Raw genomic sequence first — 24,376 nt, 5'->3', positions numbered from 1 at the left:
CATGTGATTCAAGGGCAAGGAATACAGAAAAGCACGCACGCACGCGCACGCACGCGCACGCACACGCACACGCACACGCACACACGCACACGCACACACAAACACACACACACCTTTAATGTCATTGTTTTGGCTTGCGGTGTGTTTGCATTTTTCAAAATTCTAGGCCAGTCATTTAGAAGGTGTCCCTTAAATGTCATAGTCATTAATCAAACGTCTTTCTTCGCCGCAGCATATAAACACCAGCTTTAAATAACGTTGTCCAGGTTTTGTGATTCATATTCTGTGAGTCTTTTTCCTTTATCCCATTTTGGGCGGGAGAGAACCCCTTTTGGTGTTTTAAAGCATTATGTTATGCTTTAGCTATTGGAAAATAGCAGGTTGCCACCGAGTGGCGCGCTATGAGCTTGTAGGTCTGCTATTTTTGAAAAATCTTAAAAATGTGACGCAAATATTTGAATATATATTTCGGAGCGAACATTTTTAACTAAAATATTCGGTTCTGGGGGGGGGGGGGTCCCTGGAACTACATATTTTGAGATGGGGGTCCGTGGCCCAATAGAGATAATTCTGGGGGTCCTTGACATGAAAAAGGTTGAGCACCACTGACATAGAAACATGGGTTTTTCAGAAGAATGTTAGGATTTAGAAGACTTTCTTTTTTATCAACCTCAGTCCAAAATGGGTTATGCCTAAAGCTAGTGAAGTTTCAAAGGTAATGAGTTTGTCACCGGGAGGGAGATATGAGTGTCACCGGGAGGGAGATATGAGTGTCACCGGGAGGGAGATATGAGTGTCACCGGGAGGGAGATATGAGTGTCACCGGGAGGGAGATACGAGTGTCACCGGGAGGGAGATACGAGTGTCACCGGGAGGGAGATATGAGTGTCACCGGGAGGGAGATATGAGTGTCACCGGGAGGGAGATATGAGTGTCACCGGGAGGGAGATATGAGTGTCACCGGGAGGGAGATATGAGTGTCACCGGGAGGGAGATATGAGTGATGCCTAGACACGAAACGTGTTCCGCTGGAAATCTGAGCTCTCAAAGAAGGACAGAAGTCTCTGTAAAGAATGAGAAACACGACAGGAGGGCGAAGGGTTTGAGCTGTGATGTCGCCGCTGTCCAGTTGAAACCAAATGGACCTTTTTTCCACTGACGAAAACTAAATGGAAACTAAATGAAAACTAAGCTATGATGACTAAAACTAAGACTAAATATACTGACAAACAGCTACAAACTAGACTAAAATGTTAGGAAGGGACTAGTGGACAAGAGATCCAGTATAAGTCATTTTACACTTGGTTGCATGCTGAAAATAGCCGATCTACAAGCTCACAACGCGTCACGCTGCGTCGCGTTGTGAGCTTGCTATTTTCAGCAAGTGTAAAATCAGTCATTACGACGCCATCAAGGCCCGCCAAAATACATTTTACTCGACTAAATCAACTGTAGATTTAGTCGACTAAAAAAACTAGACTAACACTAAAACATTTCAGGTGACTAAAATATGACTAAAACTAAACTAGTTTTAATTCCATAGACTACTAAAGTAAAATAGAAAACCACACTGTAACACACCCCCAACCATATGGACCCTTCACTAAGCCCCGCCCACTCGTGGTCTGGCAAGGTGTCCTTCTCACGCATTGAGATGCTAATGTTAAATCATGGGATTTCCAAACTTTTTCATGTCAAGGACCCCCAAATTGACACTAATGGGCCCCCATTTGTAAAAGATATGCCAGGGACCCCCATAACAGAAGATTTGTATGGCTCTAGCAGTGATTCTCAACCCGTGTAATTTCAATGACCCCCAGTTTGACATGCATTAGTCTACGGACCCCCCATTTAATGGCATTTCTATCTCTGGGACCCCAATTTATATTGTAAAATCAATGTTAATGTAACTCTGAGAGTGGACACATGGTACACTCTCAGAGTTACAGACCCATAAGGGTCCATTTGGATCCAAACAATCATTTAGCTGGGTCCCCCCTGGAACTACCTCGAGGACCCCTGGGGGTCCCCGGACCCCACTTTGGGAACCACTGTGTAATTTTGCCACCTTATCTATACAGGCATCACGTCTCTGTGTGTGGGCGTGTACGTCTGGAATCCACGTAACTCGAGAACCGCCGTTCACCCCAGCGACGTCAAATTTGACACAGTGCTGCTGTGTCGAGTCGGTCGGATACACGGTTGTCCAGAACCGCCACAAAAGGCCCTGGTCAGGCTCTGGCAGTGGACCTTTCATACAATGCACGGTAAGATGAGTCGAGTGAAATGTCTTCTACATCCTGACAGTTTTCTGAAAAAGCTATGTTTCTGTGTCAGTCGTTCTTCGATTTAGATCTGCTATTTACAATAGCTAAAGCATAACATAATGCTAACACCAAAAGGGGTTCCTGCCCAGAATGGGTTATAGCAGCTTAGCAACAGTTTCTAAACTATTTGGATTGGCACATTGGACATCGCTTTTTTGGGGTGTGGTTCAGCGAAGGGTCCATTCCCCCATGAGTCATATAGCTCTGTGTTGTTGTCCCCAAAAGGGTCCATTCCCCCATGAGTCATATAGCTCTGTGTTGTTGTGGTTCAGCGAAGGGTCCATTCCCCCAGAGCCATATAGCTCTGTGTTGTTGTCCCCAAAGGGTCCATTCCCCCAGAGCCATATAGCTCTGTGTTGTTGTCCCCAAAGGGTCCATTCCCCCAGAGCCATATAGCTCTGTGTTGTTGTCCCCAAAAGGGTCCATTCCCCCAGAGCCTTATAGCTCTGTGTTGTTGTCCCCAAAGGGTCCATTCCCCCAGAGCCATATAGCTCTGTGTTGTTGTCCCCAAAGGGTCCATTCCCCCAGAGCCATATAGCTCTGTGTTGTTGTCCCCAAAGGGTCCATTCCCCCAGAGCCATATAGCTCTGTGTTGTTGTCCCCAAAGGGTCCATTCCCCCAGAGCCATATAGCTCTGTGTTGTTGTCCCCAAAGGGTCCATTCCCCAGAGCCATATAGCTCTGTGTTGTTGTCCCCAAAGGGTCCATTCCCCCATGAGCCATATAGCTCTGTGTTGTTGTCCCCAAAGGGTCCATTCCCCCATGAGCCATATAGCTCTGTGTTGTTGGGGTGTGGTTCAGCGAGGGGTCCATTCCCCCATGAGCCCTAGTCTATAGCTCTGTGTTGTTGGGGTGTGGTTCAGCGAGGGGTCCATTCCCCCAGAGCCATATAGCTCTGTGTTGTTGGGGTGTGGTTCAGCGAGGGGTCCATTCCCCCATGAGCCCTAGTCTATAGCTCTGTGTTGTTGGGGTGTGGTTCAGCGAGGGGTCCATTCCCCCATGAGCCCTAGTCTATAGCTCTGTGTTGTTGTGCCCAAAAGGACAAGCTTTTATGGGGAAGAAGAACCAAACTAAGTTGCAGCAGAACACAGAGAGCAGCATGTGGGACAGACAGACAGACAGACAGACAGACAGACAGACAGACAGACAGACAGACAGACAGACAGACAGACAGACAGACAGACAGACAGACAGACAGACAGACAGACAGACAGACAGACAGACAGACAGACAGACAGACAGACAGACAGACAGACAGACAGACAGACAGACAGACAGACAGACAGACAGACAGACAGACAGACAGACAGACAGACAGACAGACAGACAGACAGACAGACAGACAGACAGACAGACAGAGTGATAACCGGCCTCGCTGCAGGCCGGTGGTGATTTGGCTGCAGCCCCGTGGGAAATAAAACAGGCTTGAGGAGGAGTCTGTTTATCTCTGTGATATCTGCTGCTGTCGCACAAACAGACACGCACGCACGCACGCACGCACACACGCACTCACGCACGCACACATTTTTCTGAGATACTCTCTGAGATACAAACACTGAATGTTAATTTTTGTATTATACAACGCATGGTTCCGCTTCTTGATTATAATTGGCTGAGACACATTTGCAAGTACACCTGTGAAAGCATTCGCCGTATCGGCATTAGCGCCGAGCCAAACAAAATAATGTATTCAGAAAATTTGCACTTCGCACACGCACGCACGCACGCACGCACGCACGCACGCACGCACGCACGCACACACACACACACACACACACACACACACACACACACACACACACACACACACACACACACACACACACACACACACACACACACACACACACACACACACACACACACACACACACACACACCCCCCCCCTACACACCTGAGCATGCACACACACACCCCTACACACCTGAGTGAGCTCCTGCTGTTCCAGGTCCCACTTCTTGATGCCGTTGTCTCGGGAGCCGCTGAACAGCACGTCCCCCTGCACCGCCAGGCACTCGATGCCGTCGTAGTGCGGTGGCTCAAAGTTATGGGCCGGGCCTACGTTACCCAGAGTGCCCTCTGTCACGTCGAACACCTGGAGGAGGGTGGTGGGAGGACAGAGTGACCAATAAGTTATGGGCCGGGACTACGTTACCCAGAGTGCCCTCTGTCACGTCGAACACCTGGAGGAGGGTGGTTGGGAGGACAGAGTGACCAATAAGTTATGGGCCGGGACTACGTTACCCAGAGTGCCCTCTGTCACGTCGAACACTTGGAGGAGGGTGGTGGGAGGACAGAGTGACCAATAAGTTATGGGCCGGGACTACGTTACCCAGAATGCCCTCTGTCACGTCGAACACCTGGAGGAGGGTGGTGGGAGGACAGAGTGACCAATAAGTTATGGGCCGGGACTACGTTACCCAGAATGCCCTCTGTCACGTCGAACACCTGGAGGAGGGTGGTGGGAGGACAGAGTGACCAATAAGTTATGGGCCGGGACTACGTTACCCAGAGTGCCCTCTGTCACGTCGAACACCTGGAGGAGGGTGGTGGGAGGACAGAGTGACCAATAAGTTATGGGCCGGGACTACGTTACCCAGAGTGCCCTCTGTCACGTCGAACACCTGGAGGAGGGTGGTGGGAGGACAGAGTGACCAATAAGTTATGGGCCGGGACTACGTTACCCAGAGTGCCCTCTGTCACGTCGAACACCTGGAGGAGGGTGGTGGGAGGACAGAGTGACCAATAAGTTATGGGCCGGGACTACGTTACCCAGAGTGCCCTCTGTCACGTCGAACACCTGGAGGGACCACGTGGTGGGAGGACAGAGTGACGAGTACGCAAAAACAGGATGCCAATGTTAACATTATGAATACCATTGAAATACTCAAGTGTGTGTGTGTGTGTGTGTGTGTGTGTGTGGTCAGTACCTTCACATAGTGGTCTTTGGACCCAGTGATGACCTGGTCTTTTCCCAGCAGAGACTGACCGACGGTCAGACACATGACTGACCCGATGTGTCCCGTCAGCTTCCCCATCGCCTGCATTCTGCACACACACACACACACACACACACACACACACACACACACACACACACACACACACACACACACACACACACACACACACACACACACACACACACACACACACACACACACACACACACACACACACACACACACACACACAAATGTTCGATTTAAAGGGATGGTGACTTTTTTTATAGGCTTTCTGAGCTCAATTGCACCCAAAAAAACTGAACTTAACATTCTGTGGTCTGGGGTTTTCTGGCTCAAACAAGGGCTCTGATTGGTGATGCAACAGTCCACAAATCCCATATACTGTATGACATAACAATTTGCCAGCAGATGTCACTGTTGAGGGATTTTGCTTGTTTTCATGTTGTGTTGGTGCAATTGGGGTCATTAAAACCTCAAAGAAAAAACAAAAAGAAAAATAAATGGAAATGAATGTCATGAAACCTTTAAAGAAATGCTCTACAAAGCTCACAGCGCAGAGCTTGTATAGCTGCTATGTTTGAATAGTTAAAGTATTAATGGTTACAGGTGGATACAATCTAAAATGATTAAAGCTGCCTCGATTGTATGAAATCACAACTGTTCCATAACAAGCCTTGAAGGAACTCACTCCCACCTCATCTCACATCAAAGCCACCCCCCACCCTCGCCCCCTACCCCCCACCCTCGCTCGCCCCCTACCCCCCACCCTCACCCCCCACCCTCGCCCCGTTCAAAGCCTCCCTTAAAATCCATCTCTTCAGACTCACATTTCCAGCCTACTGCTAATCCCCCAATTAGTGTTAATGTTGTGCTTTGCTTCGTTTTAAGCCCTTTTAACTTATTTATTATCTCAATAAAGTTGTGTCTTTTTTTGTTCTGTTTTGTAAAGCGTACCAAGAAAAGCGCTACATAAATCGGATGGTATTGTCTCCACCAGGCCGAAGGCATGGGGAGAGAGTAGCTCTGGTCCATAGCTCTAATGCATTGCATTTAGAGCTATGTTTGCTAATATTTGCTTCCAGGGACCCCCCCAGAAGCAAATATTTTAGTTAAAAATGTTCGCTCTGAAATATATATTCAATGATTTGCGCCACATTTTAACAATTTTTAAAAAATAGCAGACCTACAAGCTCGTAGCGCGCCACTCGGTGGCGTGCTATGAGCTTGTAGATCTGCTATTTTCCCAGGGGTGTGTAAATGTACCTGTTGAGGTCCCAGGGGTGTGTAAATGTACCTGTTGAGGTCCCAGGTGCGCACGGTGTTGCCAGCAGCAGCGTAGAGCACGGTGCCCGACCCGTTGAGGCAGATCTGGTTGATCTGGCACTCGCCCTGGGCGAAGGTGATGGTCCGCGTGGTGGTGCTCGCACACGCATCGCCCGGAACCACCTGCCCGGAAGAACTGCAGAGGGTGGGAGAGGGAGAAAGGTCAAGGTTCAAGGTTGTTGTTTTAACCCATTTTGACCTGAGATCAGATTCTAAAAATGTCTTCTACATCCTGACAGTTTTCTGAAAAAGCTATGTTTCTATGTCAGTCATTCTTCAATTTTTCAAAAATAGCAGATCTACAAGCTCATAGCGCGCCACTCGGTGGCGCGCTATGAGCTTGTAGATCTGCTATTTTTCAATAGCTAAAGCATAACATAATGCTAACACCAAAAGGGGTTCCCGCCCAGAATGGGGCAGGGTACAACACTTTTTTGTTTTACTTCTATCTAATTATTTGTTCGGCCCAAAATGTTTTCGTTAATTGTCATGATTTGTCAACTTGGATGTTGGCTTCATCCGAGGCTTAAAGCTGCTATAAGCAATATTATGTCAAAGTCTTTAATGACTTTTTTAAATGTTATTTATTTGTTGGTATTCAGACAGCCAGCAATGGGTAGAACGCTCCCCTGTGACACATCTAGGGGGCTGCAATCTGCACTCAAAGATGTTCCTAGAAGCTTTTGTCATTGGTCGGGGAAAAAAAACGTTGCAATCACTAACCAATCAGGAAGCAGACAGGCAAATCGACCAATGACAAAGCTTCTAGGATAATCTTTGAATGCAGATTGTGGCCCCTAGATGTGTCACAGAGACTACAATTTTTTGGAGGAGCGTTCTACCCATTGATGGCTGTCTGAATACCAGAAGAAAATAAAAAATAAATAAAAAAGTGTGGACGCACTTGGCCGAGTCCCGGAGGTTTAGAGACAGAGGGTACTCACGTCAGAGTGCGGACGCACTTGGCCGAGTCCCGGATGTCCCACACCTTGATGTAGGAGGTGGACACGGAGAAGACCAGGCAGGACGAGGAGCAGTATTTGACGGCCACCACGTTGTTGGGGTGTCCTCTCAGCGTGACGATCTCCTGGCCGGTCACCAGGTTCCACATCTTACAGGTCCGGTCTGGGGGGGGGACCAACAGTGTTTTAGTCGCTGGAAAAGTTTTAGTTTTCAGTCTAGTGTTAGTCGACTAAATCAGGGGTTCTCAACAGGTGGTCCGTGGACCACTGGTGGTCCATGGAAGTATCACATGTGGCCCCTGAACATTCATGTAGGATTTGTTGATTTATTTCTTTCCACTAGTTGAGAAACAGTGAAGTGGAACAGTGAACCTGCTGACCTATGGTTTTATGGAACAAATAAAGAGCATAAAATGTAAAAACATTACATAGAGTACAACATCGTCACAGACATCTGGGCTCGGGCGTATAAGCTATATTTCATGTGTTATGTATTTCTTTTTACAAATAAAGTGGATTTGTATCGACGTGTTGCAGTATTTTGAGGACAAGCCTTTTCTTTCTGTATTTTATATCTGCAGTAACATCTGGTGAACCTATTAAAGAAAGTATAGTCGCCTGAGAAGTTTTAGTTTCAGTCTAGTTTTAGTTGACTAAATCAGGGCTTTTTGGCTGGGGACCCCCTGGGGAGGTAAGAATAAATCTATCGCGACTAGCGACTGGACCGCGGAGCGCCGTCTAACACAGGATATTTTTTCATAATTAGACGGGATGATTTAGATCGCGAGTTATTCATGTTTTAAGATTTTCGTTTTCATCAGCTAAACAGGGGAGGGAGTTTTTCGATGACGTCTCACTCTTGCGCAACACAGAGGATTGCCCAACAGGCGCTCCTGGGCTATAGAGCCATGCGATCCGTTCTCATATCAATAAACTTCGTCTTTTGGACAATAATTCGTCCTGGGCGTCGGGCGTTACTAATAGAAAGGACAAAGAACTTCGTCCTGGGCGTTGGGAGTGTTCATTTCAAATTTCCAGCCATTCAGTTGCCAAAAAAAACATTATTATTTTTAAATAATCTGGGGACCCCCCAAAATAATTTGGCGACCCCCCCGAGGGGTCGCGACCCCCAGGTTGAGAACCCCTGGACTAAATCAGGGGTCTCCAACAGGTGGTCCGTGGACAACTGGTGGTCCGTGGAGGTATCGCATGTGGCCCCTGAACATTAATTTAGTGATTTGTTTTTCCACTAGTTGAGAAACAGTGAAGTTAACCCATTCTGGGTGGGAACCCCTTTTGGTGTTTTAAGCATTATGTTATACTTTAGCTATTGAAAAATAGCAGATCTACAAGCTCGTAGCGCGGCACCGAGTGCCGCGCTACGAGCTTGTAGATCTGCTATTTTTGAAAAATCTTGAAAATGTGGCGCAAATCTTTGAATATATATTCTTTCAGAGCGAACGTTTTTAACTCAAATATTTGCTTCCGGGGGGTCCCTGGAACAACATATTTCAGATATAATATATCAAGATTGTATAGAACCAAAGTGTAAAATCTGCCATTACAACGACACCAAGGCCTGTCAAAACACATTTTAGTCGACTAAATCAACTAGATTTTAGTCGACTAAAAATTATTACAGATATTTTTGGGGGTCGTTGACATGAACATGTTTGAGAACGACTGACATAGAAACTATAGGTTTTTCAGAAAACTGTCAGGATTTAGAAGACATTTGTAGAATCTAAATGGGTTAAACAGTGAACCTGGTGACCTGTGATTTTACAGAACAGATGAAGAGAATAAAATGCAACATCTGGTGAACCTATTAAAAGTATAAGGGCAAAAACAACTTTATTTTGTATTTTTATATAAATCAAAGCTCAGAAACACCCCCACCGCTACACGGCGTTGATCACCACCAGCAGCGCTACACGGCGTTGATCACCACCAGCAGCGCTACACGGCGTTGATCACCACCATTAGACGACCTTAAACACCCCCACCGCTACACGGTGTTGATCACCACCAGCAGCCACCGCTACACGCCGTTGATCACCACCAGCAGACGACCTTAAACACCCCACCGCTACACGCCGTTGATCACCACCAGCAGCCACCGCTACACGGCGTTGATCACCACCAGCAGCCACCGCTACACGCCGTTGATCACCACCAGCAGCCACCGCTACACGGCGTTGATCACCACCAGCAGCCACCGCTACACGGCGTTGATCACCACCAGCAGACGACCTTAAACACCCCCACCGCTACACGGCGTTGATCACCCCCAACGCTACACGGCGTTGATCACCCCCAACGCTACACGGCGTTGATCACCCCCAACGCTACACGGCGTTGATCACCACCAGCAGACGACCTTTTAGTACAGCGAATACATGAAAAGAGATGAACTTGGTACTTAACCCTTTTAGACCTGAGGACGACAAATGTCTCCTAAATCCTGAATTCTGAAAAACCTCATGTTTCTATATCAGTGGTTCTCGAACATTTTCATGTCAAGGACCCCCAAAAATATATGTATTTGGCCGCCGACCCCCATCTGAAAATATGTTGTTCCAGGGACCCCGAAGAAAAGATTTGAGTTAAAAATTGGGCTGCATTTTTAGCGCGGCACTCGGTGCTATGAGCTTGTAGATCTGCTATTTTTCAATAGCTAAAGTATAACATAATGCTTAAAACACCAAAAGGGGTTCCCGCCCAGAATGTGTCAAAGAGCTCAGTGACGCATCATAACAAGGAATATCCATGTTTTGTATTACAGGTTTTCATCTAGCTGCGTGTCAGGGTTGATTTCGATTTCGTCGACTAGTACTGTGACACACACACACACACACACACACAAAAGTGTGTGTGTGTGTGTGTGTGTGTGTGTGTGTGTGTGTATGTGTGTGTGTGTGTGTGTGTGTGTGTGTGTGTGTGTGTGTGTGCGCGTGCGTGCATGCGTACCTTTAGATCCGGTGAAGAGCAGCTCGTCTGTGGCGTCGACACACAACACAGGCTTGGTGTGGCCCTCGGCCACGGAAACACACTGGAGGGGCGCGGTTCGACCCCCCTTCACACCCCCGATAGGGCTGATCACACCCCTGTGGACACGGACAGACATAACAAACATTATGAAACAGGCCTTTCTGTGTGGAGTTAGCATGTTCTCCCCCTGTGTCCCCTAGGGTAGGTACCATCACATGTTCTCCCTGTGTCCCCTAGGGTAGGTACCCTCACATGTTCTCCCCCCGTGTCCCCTAGGGTAGGTACCATCACATGTTCTCCCCGTGTCCCCTAGGGTAGGTACCCTCACATGTTCTCCCCATGTCCCCTAGGGTAGGTACCATCACATGTTCTCCCCGTGTCCCCTAGGGTAGGTACCCTCACATGTTCTTCCCCCGTGTCCCCTAGGGTAGGTACCATCACATGTTCTCCCCGTGTCCCCTAGGGTAGGTACCCTCACATGTTCTCCCTGTGTCCCCTAGGGTAGGTACCATCACATGTTCTCCCTGTGTCCCCTAGGGTAGGTACCATCACATGTTCTCCCCATGTCCCCTAGGGTAGGTACCCTCACATGTTCTCTCCCCGTGTCCCCTAGGGTAGGTACCCTCACATGTTCTCCCCGTGTCCCCTAGGGTAGGTACCATCACATGTTCTCCCCGTGTCCCCTAGGGTAGGTACCCTCACATGTTCTCCCTGTGTCCCCTAGGGTAGGTACCATCACATGTTCTCCCTGTGTCCCCTAGGGTAGGTACCATCACATGTTCTCCCCGTGTCCCCTAGGGTAGGTACCCTCACATGTTCTCTCCCTGTGTCCCCTAGGGTAGGTACCCTCACATGTTCTCCCCGTGTCCCCTAGGGTAGATACCCTCACATGTTCTCCCCGTGTCCCCTAGGGTAGGTACCCTCACATGTTCTCCCCCCGTGTCCCCTAGGGTAGGTACCCTCACATGTTCTCCCCGTGTCCCCTAGGGTAGGTACCCTCACATGTTCTCCCCGTGTCCCCTAGGGTAGGTACCCTCACATGTTCTCCCCGTGTCCCCTAGGGTAGGTACCCTCACATGTTCTCCCCGTGTCCCCTAGGGTAGGTACCCTCACATGTTCTCCCCGTGTCCCCTAGGGTAGGTACCCTCACATGTTCTCCCCGTGTCCCCTAGGGTAGGTACCCTCACATGTTCTCCCCGTGTCCCCTAGGGTAGGTACCCTCACATGTTCTCCCCGTGTCCCCTAGGGTAGGTACCCTCACATGTTCTCCCCGTGTCCCCTAGGGTAGGTACCCTCACATGTTCTCCCCGTGTCCCCTAGGGTAGGTACCCTCACATGTTCTCCCCGTGTCCCCTAGGGTAGGTACCCTCACATGTTCTCCCCTTGTCCCCTAGGGTAGGTACCCTCACATGTTCTCCCTGTGTCCCCTAGGGTAGGTACCCTCACATGTTCTCCCTGTGTCCCCTAAGGTAGGTACCCTCACATGTTCTCCCCGTGTCCCCTAGGGTAGGTACCCTCACATGTTCTCCCTGTGTCCCCTAGGGTAGGTACCCTCACATGTTCTCCCCGTGTCCCCTAGGGTAGGTACCCTCACATGTTCTCCCTGTGTCCCCTAGGGTAGGTACCCTCACATGTTCTCCCTGTGTCCCATAGGGTAGGTACCCTCACATGTTCTCCCTGTGTCCCCTAGGGTAGGTACCCTCACATGTTCTCCCTGTGTCCCCTAGGGTAGGTACCCTCACATGTTCTCCCTGTGTCCCCTAGGGTAGGTACCCTCACATGTTCTCCCCGTGTCCCATAGGGTAGGTACCCTCACATGTTCTCCCTGTGTCCCCTAGGGTAGGTACCCTCACATGTTCTCCCTGTGTCCCCTAGGGTAGGTACCCTCACAAAAAAACATGCAGTAATCCTGGTCTCTAAACTGCCTCCCCCTGATCAGTCGGGGCGCCTGATGGAGGGGAAAGGAACTGGTTGGAATAACGTGTTCCTTCCACGCGCTGTATACGTCCAACCAGGGAAACTCCCCCCTGTCAGGTGAAAAGAAGCAGCTTGGACTCCTCATGCATAGAAGGAAGCACGAGGTCAGTCCGTTGCTCTCCCCAGGTTGGCGGAGGGAGTGTAGAGCCCAGGATTATATTAGATAATTGACACTGGGTGGAAAAATGGGTGGAATAAAACTAGATATAAATCTAGAACTAGAATAAATGGAACTAGAATAAATCTAGAGCCCTGAGGCACATGAACCAAACACACAACGCACGCACGCACGCACGCACGCACGCACGCACGCACGCACGCACGCACGCACGCACGCACGCACGCACGCACGCACGCACGCACGCACGCACGCACGCACGCACGCACGCACGCACGCACGCACGCACGCACGCACGCACGCACGCACGCACGCACGCACGCACGCACGCACGCACGCACACACACACACACACACACACACACACACACACACACACACACACACACACACACACACACACACACACACACACACACACACACACACACACACACACACACACACACACACACACACACACACACACACACACACACACACACACACACACACACACACACACAACGCATGCAGCGCACAACGAAAAAACATCCTAATATGAACAGAAACGACAACATGGATACAATGAGAGTCTCTCCGATGCACCCGATCAGACAGGAACCTTTGACTGCACATGTTATGCACACGTGCAATTACTCCCACACACACATGCATGTATGCATGTGTGCATGTACACACACACACACACACACACACACACACACACACTACTTCTGATGCTGTTGTTTTTCTGAGCCCACCACATCTTTTTCATCCATCTTTTGGTTGGTTCATGTTTTGCCCAATTAAGGTGTTTCACACTTTGACACAGCAGGAGGCTCACAGTGCTGTGTCTCTCACGCACGCACGCACGCACGTACGCACGCACGCACGCACGCACGCACGCACGCACGCACGCACGCACGCACGCACGCACGCACGCACGCACATCGTTGCTGTCGGGCAGACACCTTGTATCGCTACTTTTTGGGGTATTCTTTCTAAATTTGGACTCATTGTATGAAATAGAAAAATGGGGCATTGTCCATAAACACAGCACCAAATGGACCCTTACAGATCAGTGTCCATAAACACAGCACCAAATGGACCCTTACAGATCAGTGTCCATAAGCCACCAAATGGACCCTTACAGATCAGTGTCCATAAACCACCAAATGGACCCTTACAGATCAGTGTCCATAAACACAGCACCAAATGGACCCTTACAGATCAGTGTCCATAAACACAGCACCAAATGGACCCTTACAGATCAGTGTCCATAAACACAGCACCAAATGGACCCTTACAGATCAGTGTCCATAAACACAGCACCAAATGGACCCTTACAGATCAGTGTCCATAAACACAGCACCAAATGGACCCTTACAGATCAGTGTCCATAAACACAGCACCAAATGGACCCTTACAGATCAGTGTCCATAAGCCACCAAATGGACCCTTACAGATCAGTGTCCATAAACACAGCACCAAATGGACCCTTACAGATCAGTGTCCATAAACACAGCACCAAATGGACCCTTACAGATCAGTGTCCATAAACACAGCACCAAATGGACCCTTACAGATCAGTGTCCATAAGCCACCAAATGGACCCTTACAGATCAGTGTCCATAAACACCAGCACCAAATGGACCCTTACAGATCAGTGTCCATAAACACAGCACCAAATGGACCCTTACAGATCAGTGTCCATAAGCCACCAAATGGACCCTTACAGATCAGTGTCCATAAGCCACCAAATGGACCCTTACAGATCAGTGTCCATAAACCACCAAATGGACCCTTACAGATCAGTGTCCATAAACCACCAAATGGACCCTTACAGATCAGTGTCCATAAACCACCAAATGGACCCTTACAGATCAGTGTCCATAAACCACCAAATGGACCCTTACAGATCAGTGTCCATAAACACAGCACCAAATGGACCCTTACAGATCAGTGTCCATAAACCACCACATGGACCCTTACAGATCAGTGTCCATAAACCACCAAATGGACCCTTACAGATCAGTGTCCATAAACCACCAAATGGACCCTTACAGATCAGTGTCCATAAACCACCAAATGGACCCTTACAGATCAGTGTCCATAAGCCACCAAATGGACCCTTACAGATCAGTGTCCATAAACACAGCACCAAATGGACCCTTACAGATCAGTGTCCATAAACCACCAAATGGACCCTTACAGATCAGTGTCCATAAACCACCAAATGGACCCTTACAGATCAGTGTCCATAAACACAGCACCAAATGGACCCTTACAGATCAGTGTCCATAAACACAGCACCAAATGGACCCTTACAGATCAGTGTCCATAAACCACCAAATGGACCCTTACAGATCAGTGTCCATAAACACCAGCACCAAATGGACCCTTACAGATCATTAACATTAACAGTTAAACATCTGCATTACTTAATTTACTTCAAGAAGTCTAGACTCTAGACACATTTAGTTAATGCAGAAGGAGTTGATATTTTGATCAACGTTTGCCTGTTATCTCTCCTATATGCCATCAATACAGCATGGAATTGTAGACAAAAATGTTAGGAAGGGACTAGTGGACAAGAGATCCAGTTTTATGCTTGGTTGCACGCTGAAAATAGCAGATCTACAAGCTCACAACGCGTCGCAGCGTGTCGACTAAAATCTTATGACATTTAGTCGACTAAAACTGGACTGACACTAGGACATTCGATGTGACTAAAATGTGACTAAAACTAAACAAAAACTATTCAAAAGACTATGACTAAAACAAAATGTTTCTGCCAAAAACAAAACAACACTACTGGGACTGTCCAATCTCCATGTCCTACATGTGGACGTTGCCAGGTTTCAGTAGTTATCCCCCCTGGCGGGTCCATTCCCTCTCTCTGAGAGGTCAGTCAGCCATAGAGACATGAGTGGAGAACAGACAGAGAGATGTTGGAGAAATTGGTCTCTGGAGGCCTGACTGGAAACGGCTGGCATACTGTACACGCACGCACGCACGCACGCACGCACGCACGCACGCACGCACGCACGCACGCACGCACGCACACAACCCCCCCTTTCTAAATCACCATCTCCCAACCTATGCGTGTGTTTTTCCGTTTGTGTTGCCTTTCCGACACACTGTTTCTCAACGGCTGAACGTGAAAGAAAGACATCATGCAGGAGGAGGTTGGGGTGCATTATGTTACACTTTAGCTGTTGAAAAATAGCAGATCTACAAGCTCGTAGCGCGGCACTCGGTGCCGCGCTACGAGCTTGTAGATCTGCTATTTTTGAAAAATTGTGAAAATGTGGCGCAAATCTTTGAGTATTATATTCTTTCACAGTGAACATTTTTTAATTCATGGGGGTGGTTGGGGGTCTCTGGAACAACATGAGGGTCGGCGGGCATATCATTGTTGGGGTCCTTGACATGAGTTGGATGAAATGAGCACTCGCTACTTTTCATTATTTTCCCACAATGCCCCTCTGTGTCTCCACAACCCGAGGAACACAGGGGCGAGCCTCGTTAGCATTGTGCATGCAAGGCACACCACAACGCAGCGCGCGCGCGCGCGCACACACACGCACACGCACACACACACACACACACACACACACACACACACACACACACACACACACACACACACACACACACACACGTGCAAAGCAGGGCAAATCAAGAAAGTGATGAAGCCAGCGAGATTATAGAACACACTGTGGAAATCATCTGAGTATTCATTTAATTCTGAGTGTTAATGACCTCGCAGGTCAATTCTTCTGCTTTCTTTATTTTTTCTTTTTACACTTTCAGAGTTAACCACTTAAGGCCTGTTTCATGCTGTTGTACGTGGTGGAAAGAATCTGCAATTGTTTTGGGACATTTCAAAAACATTTAAGAACGATAACTGTAATCATAGGGAAATATACAATTAGCACGTCATGTTTCAGATGACATGCCCCAAAAACAGGGACTCCCAAACAGGGACCCCCAAACAGGGACTCCCAAACAGGGACCCCCAAACAGGGACTCCCAAACAGGGACCCCCAAACAGGGACCCCCACATTCAAAGTGGTCAAATTCACACTCAGGATTTTGCACTGCATGCAACACAATGACCCCCCCCTCTCCCCCTCCCCCCGTCATGGTGGTGGGTTAGGGTCACCAGACAGAGAAACAAGGCAAGCAGACAGGAAGCAGGGTCGTTCAGACAGGAAGGAGAGGGTCGTTCAGACAGGAAGCAGGGTCGTTCAGACAGGAAGGAGAGGGTCGTTCAGACAGGAAGCAGGGTCGTTCAGACAGGAAGGAGAGGGTCGTTCAGACAGGAAGCAGGGTCGTTCAGACAGGAAGGAGAGGGTCGTTCAGACAGGAAGCAGGGTCGTTCAGACAGGAAGGAGAGGGTCGTTCAGACAGGAAGGAGGGTCGTTCAGACAGGAACAGGATGGGGGGGGTGGGGTGGGAAGAGAGAGACAGAGAGAAACGACACCAGACTAGGAGACAGGAGACTAGGAGACTAGGAAACAGGAGACTAGGAGACAGGAGCCTCTATACCTGAGCACCTCGGAGAGCGAGGAGTCGCTGTCGTCAGACCTGCAGGAAGAAGAGCGAGGAGGAGGAGGAGGAGGACGGGGGGGAGGGGGGGGGTGCAGGGGTTTAGGGGAGGAGGAAGAGGAGGAGGAAGAGGAGGAGGAGGAGGAGGAAAGGAAAGGGTTAATCACACTAAGGAAGAGAGAGAGAGAAGGGGTTAACTGACACATGGTTGAAGAGAAACGTGTTCAGATGTTCAACCTAATACCTCCAGTCCGTGATACGGCGTTAGTTAGTGTGGCAAAACAAATCATGTCTTCTGTGAAAAGTCAGACATGTTGTTGTGTGTCATGGATCAGGGCTTACGGAGTGTCCCGTAGGCCTAGATATCATGGATGGGGCTTACGGAGTGTCCCGTAGGCCTAGCTATCATCGATGGGGCTTACGGAGTGTCCCGTAGGCCTAGCTATCATCGATGGGGCTTACGGAGTGTCCCGTAGGCCTAGCTATCATGGATCAGGGCTTACGGAGTGTCCCGTAGGCCTAGCTATCATCGATGGGGCTTACGGAGTGTCCCGTAGGCCTAGCTATCATCGATGGGGCTTACGGAGTGTCCCGTAGGCCTAGCTATCATCGATGGGGCTTACGGAGTGTCCCGTAGGCCTAGCTATCATGGATCAGGGCTTACGGAGTGTCCCGTAGGCCTAGCTATCATCGATGGGGCTTACGGAGTGTCCCGTAGGCCTAGCTATCATCGATGGGGCTTACGGAGTGTCCCGTAGGCCTAGCTATCATCGATGGGGCTTACGGAGTGTCCCGTAGACCTAGCTATCATCGATGGGGCTTACGGAGTGTCCCGTAGGCCTAGCTATCATCGATGGGGCTTACGGAGTGTCCCGTAGGCCTAGCTATCATGGATCAGGGCTTACGGAGTGTCCCGTAGGCCTAGCTATCATCGATGGGGCTTACGGAGTGTCCCGTAGGCCTAGCTATCATCGATGGGGCTTACGGAGTGTCCCGTAGGCCTAGCTATCATCGATGGGGCTTACGGAGTGTCCCGTAGGCCTAGCTATCATCGATGGGGCTTACGGAGTGTCCCGTAGGCCTAGCTATCCTTGATGGGGCTTACGGAGTGTACCGTAGGCCTAGCTATCCTTGATGGGGCTTACGGAGTGTACCGTAGGCCTAGCTATCATGGATGGGGCTTACGGAGTGTCCCGTAGGCCTAGCTATCCTTGATGGGGCTTACGGAGTGTACCGTAGGCCTAGCTATCATCGATGGGGCTTACGGAGTGTCCCGTAGGCCTAGCTATCATCGATGGGGCTTACGGAGTGTCCCGTAGGCCTAGCTATCCTTGATGGGGCTTACGGAGTGTCCCGTAGGCCTAGCTATCCTCGCTGTCCGGCAGAATCCTTCGTATCTCTTAACCCTGTAACACCCAGTGTTGCAATAAAACAACATATTTTAGCTTTTTAATAAAGTGAATTGAATAAAGTGAATAAAGTGTGATGTGTGACACGGGGGTCATAAGAGCTGAATAAAGTGAATAAAGTGTGATGTGTGACACGGGGGTCATAAGAGCTGAATAAAGTGAATAAAGTGTGATGTGTGACACGGGGGTCATAAGTGTGACATGGGGGTCTTATGAACAGTCAGAAGAGCTTGTGGGCCCTATATATGTTCGCCCCGTGCCTTACCCATTGTCCCTAAACTCCTTTGGCTTTATTTGACTATTCCAATAACACATTTGCAAATACTACGTGAGCTCGTAGATCGTCTATTTGAACTATTTAAAAAGGATAATAGTAAAACCTTAAAAAAGGGCATAGAACAGTTTCTACCCGACAACAGACGATTATGTTGCGTTTCTTTGTATTTATCTTTTTGCCACACTAACGTTTTTAAGGTTGAAAATCGTCCGAGTTTCATTTCAACCGTAAAGGAATTAAAGGGAGTAGGAAAGGAGGAATAATACAGGTGGGGGTTTTGCAAACAGGCTGAAAACAAACATCAGTCGTCAACAACAACAACAACAACAACAGCAGCTACTCCGCTGGTCATTATTATCAGCTCCCCAATTTCACAAAGGAAAACAAAGTCAAGGGATCTCATTTTTCTTCGGATAATCAGCGAATCGGCCGCGCTATTTATTTGTATACTAAATATCTCCAGCGGAGTAGCATCGTGGGAAAGTATAGTTTCATTGATTGAGTTTGGGTAGAATTGGAGAGGTCGCCGCTTTGTTTACGTTCAGCCATTAAATGGCAACCAAGCTAACAAAACGGCTGGGTTAGAGGAGGCAGGGGGCTCACGTTAAGAGGTTAAAGGTCAGAGAACAGAGCAGTGGGAGTGGCCAGGGGCGTGGCCAGGGGCGTGGCCAGGGGCATGCAGAGAGTGACCGAGTGGGAGTGAGCAAGTGGCCGAGATTCTGGGTACTGGAATTTGGCTTAAAACTTATCGGCGAAAAACCCATATTTCTGGCACATAATAGTTGAGAGGCGTTATTTCACCGTTCTGCTGGTGGGCGTGCACCGGAAACAGCAAATCTACAAGCTCTCAACTTTCTTTGTGAGTTGTAAGCTTAGAGCTTGTAGATCTGCTATTTTCAGTCAGGTATATGAATACGGCTGCTTGTATTAGAACGTACCCCCATTAGCATGAACAGGGTGGGGGCGGGGGAGGAGAAGGAGGCGGGGTTAGCAAGAAGGACAATGCAGTTGATTGGAGGACAATCAACCTCCCGGGAGAGGGAGGAGCTTGTCGAAAGGCCGTCGTGTCGGCTAATAGAGCAACATTGTTGTTTTCGTCGACTAAAATGAAAGACGAAAAATGTTCGTCGACTACCTTTTTTCACTGACGGAAACTAAATGGAAACTAAATGAAAACTAAGCTATGATGAGTAAAACAGAGACTAAATATATTGACAATTTCGTCAACAAATAAAAACTAGACTAAAATGTTAGATAGGGACTAGTGGACAAGAGATCCAGTATAAGTCATTTTACACTTGGTTGCATGCTGAAAATAGCAGATCTTCAAGCTCACAACGCGTCGCAGCGCGACGCGTTGTGAGCTTGTAGATCTGCTATCTTCAGGAAGTGTAAAAATCAGTCATTACGGCGGCATCAAGGCCCGCCAAAATACATTTTAGTCGACTAAATCAACTGTAGATTTAGTCGACTAAAATCTTATGACAGTTACATTTAGTCGACTAAAACTGGACTAACACTAAAACATTCCAGGTGACTAAAATGTGACTAAAACAAAATGAACGCCATTCAAGAGACTATGACTAAAACTAAAATCGAAATTTGCTGCCAAAAACAACACTGCGTAGATTTTTAACTGCTCAATTCCTAAGGCTGCCGAGAGCGAGAGACGAGAGCAGCCGCCGTGTCTTTGCTGTACCTGATATGAAATGATATCACAATGAATACAATAATACTACTGTAATACTGTAATACTGTACCAATGATCTTTTCACACCTTCCATGTGTTGTTTCTTAAAGGGGAAAACCACCCATTTTCAACATTTTACTATGTCATTAATATACCTTAGAGCTGTTGTGTGGAAATAATAAAAAGGTCCCCCCCATTTTGTGTTTCCTAGAACTGTAATTGTGAAAAAAATCATTAACATGGTGAAACACATCTTGATGACATCATCAAGATGTGTTTCACCATGTTAATGATTTCTTTTAGACCTCTAGTTCTAGGAAACACAGAATGGGGGAACTTTTTTATTATTTCCACACAACAGCTCTAAGGTACATTAATGACATAGTAAAATGTTGAAAATGAGTGGAATGCCCCTTTAATAGGAACTCTATTAGATATGGTTATTACTGTAATGACAATGATCCCAGGCCCAGCAGTGACAATAATTATCAAATTAATTGCGCAGCTGAGTCAAAAGTCCCCAAAGGCTTTTTAATTGTATTATTTTCTGTGCAAATTAACTAAAAAAGCTCTTTGGAAAAGAGCTCTATGAAATGCTACTGTTTCCGTCATGCTGTTTAAAGAGCTCTATGAAATGCTACTGTTTCCGTCATGCTGTTTGGTCATTTATTTATTAAAGAGCTCTATGAAATGCTACTGTTTCCGTCATGCTGTTTGGTCATTTATTTATTAAAGAGCTCTATGAAATGCTACTGTTTCCGTCAGGCTGTTTGGTCATTTATAAAGAGCTCTATGAAATGCTACTGTTTCCGTCATGCTGTTTGGTCATTTATTTAAAGAGCTCTATGAAATGCTACTGTTTCCGTCATGCTGTTTGGTCATTTATTTATTAAAGAGCTCTATGAAATGCTACTGTTTCCGTCAGGCTGTTTGGTCATTTATAAAGAGCTCTATGAAATGCTACTGTTTCCGTCATGCTGTTTGGTCATTTATTTAAAGAGCTCTATGAAATGCTACTGTTTCCGTCATGCTGTTTGGTCATTTATTTAAAGAGCTCTATGAAATGCTACTGTTTCCGTCATGCTGTTTGGTCATTTATTAAAGAGCTCTATGAAATGCTACTGTTTCCTTCATGCTGTTGGTCATTTATAAAGAGCTCTATGAAATGCTACTGTTTCCGTCATGCTGTTTGGTCATTTATAAAGAGCTCTATGAAATGCTACTGTTGACAATGACAATGATCCCAGGCCCAGCAGTGACAATAATTATCAAATTAATTGCGCAGCTGAGTCAAAAGTCCCCAAAGGCTTTTTAATTGTATTATTTTCTGTGCAAATTAACTAAAAAAGCTCTTTGGAAAAGAGCTCTATGAAATGCTACTGTTTCCGTCATGCTGTTTAAAGAGCTCTATGAAATGCTACTGTTTCCGTCATGCTGTTTGGTCATTTATTTATTAAAGAGCTCTATGAAATGCTACTGTTTCCGTCATGCTGTTTGGTCATTTATTTATTAAAGAGCTCTATGAAATGCTACTGTTTCCGTCAGGCTGTTTGGTCATTTATAAAGAGCTCTATGAAATGCTACTGTTTCCGTCATGCTGTTTGGTCATTTATTTAAAGAGCTCTATGAAATGCTACTGTTTCCGTCATGCTGTTTGGTCATTTATTTATTAAAGAGCTCTATGAAATGCTACTGTTTCCGTCAGGCTGTTTGGTCATTTATAAAGAGCTCTATGAAATGCTACTGTTTCCGTCATGCTGTTTGGTCATTTATTTAAAGAGCTCTATGAAATGCTACTGTTTCCGTCATGCTGTTTGGTCATTTATTTAAAGAGCTCTATGAAATGCTACTGTTTCCGTCATGCTGTTTGGTCATTTATTAAAGAGCTCTATGAAATGCTACTGTTTCCTTCATGCTGTTGGTCATTTATAAAGAGCTCTATGAAATGCTACTGTTTCCGTCATGCTGTTTGGTCATTTATAAAGAGCTCTATGAAATGCTACTGTTTCCGTCAGGCTGTTTGGTCATTTATTTATTAAAGAGCTCTATGAAATGCTACTGTTTCCGTCATGCTGTTTGGTCATTTATTTAAAGAGCTCTATGAAATGCTACTGTTTCCGTCATGCTGTTGGTCATTTATTTTTGTATGTATTTTTTGCTTCAGTCAACGTTGGATTTAATATTGTTGCTGTGAGGCAGAAACCTCATATCTCCATATAAGTCTATTTTTCAAACTTTTTGCGTTCATTCATAAATTAACGGCACTGTAGGCCTATAAATTATATACTTGCTCATCCATACTAGAGCGTCAAACTAATTTGAGCTTGTAGATCTGCTACTTTTGATGTTTTTTCAATTTGAATCCTCAAAAGTAACAGTTTAGGACAGTGGTTCCCCAAAGTGGGGTCCGGGGACCCCCATGGGTCCTTGAGCGAGTTCCAGGGGGTCCGGGGACCCCCATGGGTCCTTGAGCGAGTTCCAGGGGATCCGGGGAGTTCCAGGGGATCCGGGGACCCCCATGGGTCCTTGAGCGAGTTCCAGGGGATCCGGGGACCCCCATGGGTCCTTGAGCGAGTTCCAGGGGATCCGGGGACCCCATGGGTCCTTGAGCGAGTTCCAGGGGGTCCGGGGACCCCCATGGGTCCTTGAGCGAGTTCCAGGGGATCCGGGGACCCCCATGGGTCCTTGAGCGAGTTCCAGGGGGTCCGGGGACCCCCATGGGTCCTTGAGCGAGTTCCAGGGGATCCGGGGACCCCCATGGGTCCTTGAGCGAGTTCCAGGGGATCCGGGGACCCCCATGGGTCCTTGAGCGAGTTCCAGGGGGTCCGGGGACCCCCATGGGTCCTTGAGCGAGTTCCAGGGGATCCGGGGACCCCCATGGGTCCTTGAGCGAGTTCCAGGGGATCCCCAGATAGTTTGGAACCAAATAGACCGTCATGGGTCTGTAACTCTGAGAGTGTACCATGTGTACACTCTCAGAGTTAAATTAACATTGATTTTACAATATAAATTGGGGGGTCCCAGAGATAGAAATGCCATTAAATGGGGGGTCCGTAGACTAATGCATGTCAAACTGGGGGTCCTTGAAATTAAACGGGTTGAGAATCACTGTTAGAGCCGTACATCTTCTGTTATGGGGGTCCCTGGCATATCTTTTCAAATGGGGGGTCCGCGGGCTAATTAGTGTCAATTTGGGGGTCTTTTTTCGTCGTTTTTTTCGTCGCTTTTTCGTCGCTTTTTCATAGCTTTTTTCATAGCTTTTTGGTCGCTTTTTTGTCGCTTTTTGGTAGTTTTTTTCATCGCTTCGCTTTTTTCATAGCTTTTTTGTCGCTTTTTTAATCGCTTTTTTGTCGCTTTTTTCATCGCTTCGCCACTGCTCGTCACTAGGGATGCACCAATATGGACATTCCTGTCCGACACTGATATTTGTTTATTTCATTTTTTTGGTGTTGTATTATTTCCCAGTTTTATGGGAGGGGAAACAAACATATTGATTATAAGAAATAACTGTTCAGAATCTTCAGCTCTACATATCTCTGCTGTCGGGAGGAAACCTCATAACTCCAAAATTTTCATTTTTCAGGAATGAAAAATATAAAACTTTCAGGAAATTAAAAAAACCTTATATTTTTTAAAACAAAGCAATACAGCCTCATCAAAGTTGGTTTTGTAACTTTATATATTGTCAATGACTTCCATGAGAGGGGGAGAGGTGGTGGAGTTAGCTGCTTTAGAAGACATTTTGAGGTTCCAATGGAGTTAAGAGGTTTTGTCCAAAGCACTTTTTATATTTTCGAAAC

The 24,376-nt window shown here is 47.4% G+C and overlaps 1 protein-coding gene across 2 annotated transcripts in view; it reads right to left on the bottom strand.

Moving 5' to 3' along the window:
• Window positions 1-24,376, bottom strand: part of kif21b (kinesin family member 21B) — a 169,399-nt gene that overhangs the window by 14,725 nt on the left and 130,298 nt on the right. Inside the window, exons 27-32 of one of the 2 annotated variants that reach the window (XM_079507108.1) lie at window positions 17,201-17,239; window positions 10,549-10,685; window positions 7,561-7,741; window positions 6,588-6,752; window positions 5,258-5,375; window positions 4,252-4,422 (exon numbers count right to left, since the gene is read on the bottom strand). In XM_079507108.1, the coding sequence (XP_079363234.1) occupies window positions 4,252-4,422; window positions 5,258-5,375; window positions 6,588-6,752; window positions 7,561-7,741; window positions 10,549-10,685; window positions 17,201-17,239 (811 nt within the window). The remainder of the gene's footprint in view (window positions 1-4,251; window positions 4,423-5,257; window positions 5,376-6,587; window positions 6,753-7,560; window positions 7,742-10,548; window positions 10,686-17,200; window positions 17,240-24,376) is intronic. The other variant, XM_079507109.1, reaches the window with a different exon arrangement.

The sequence above is a fragment of the Electrona antarctica genome (genome assembly GCF_951216825.1).
Source record: "Electrona antarctica genome assembly, chromosome: 8".
Taxonomy (NCBI): Eukaryota; Metazoa; Chordata; class Actinopteri; order Myctophiformes; family Myctophidae; genus Electrona; species Electrona antarctica.
This window is presented reverse-complemented; position numbering and strand designations above follow the sequence as displayed.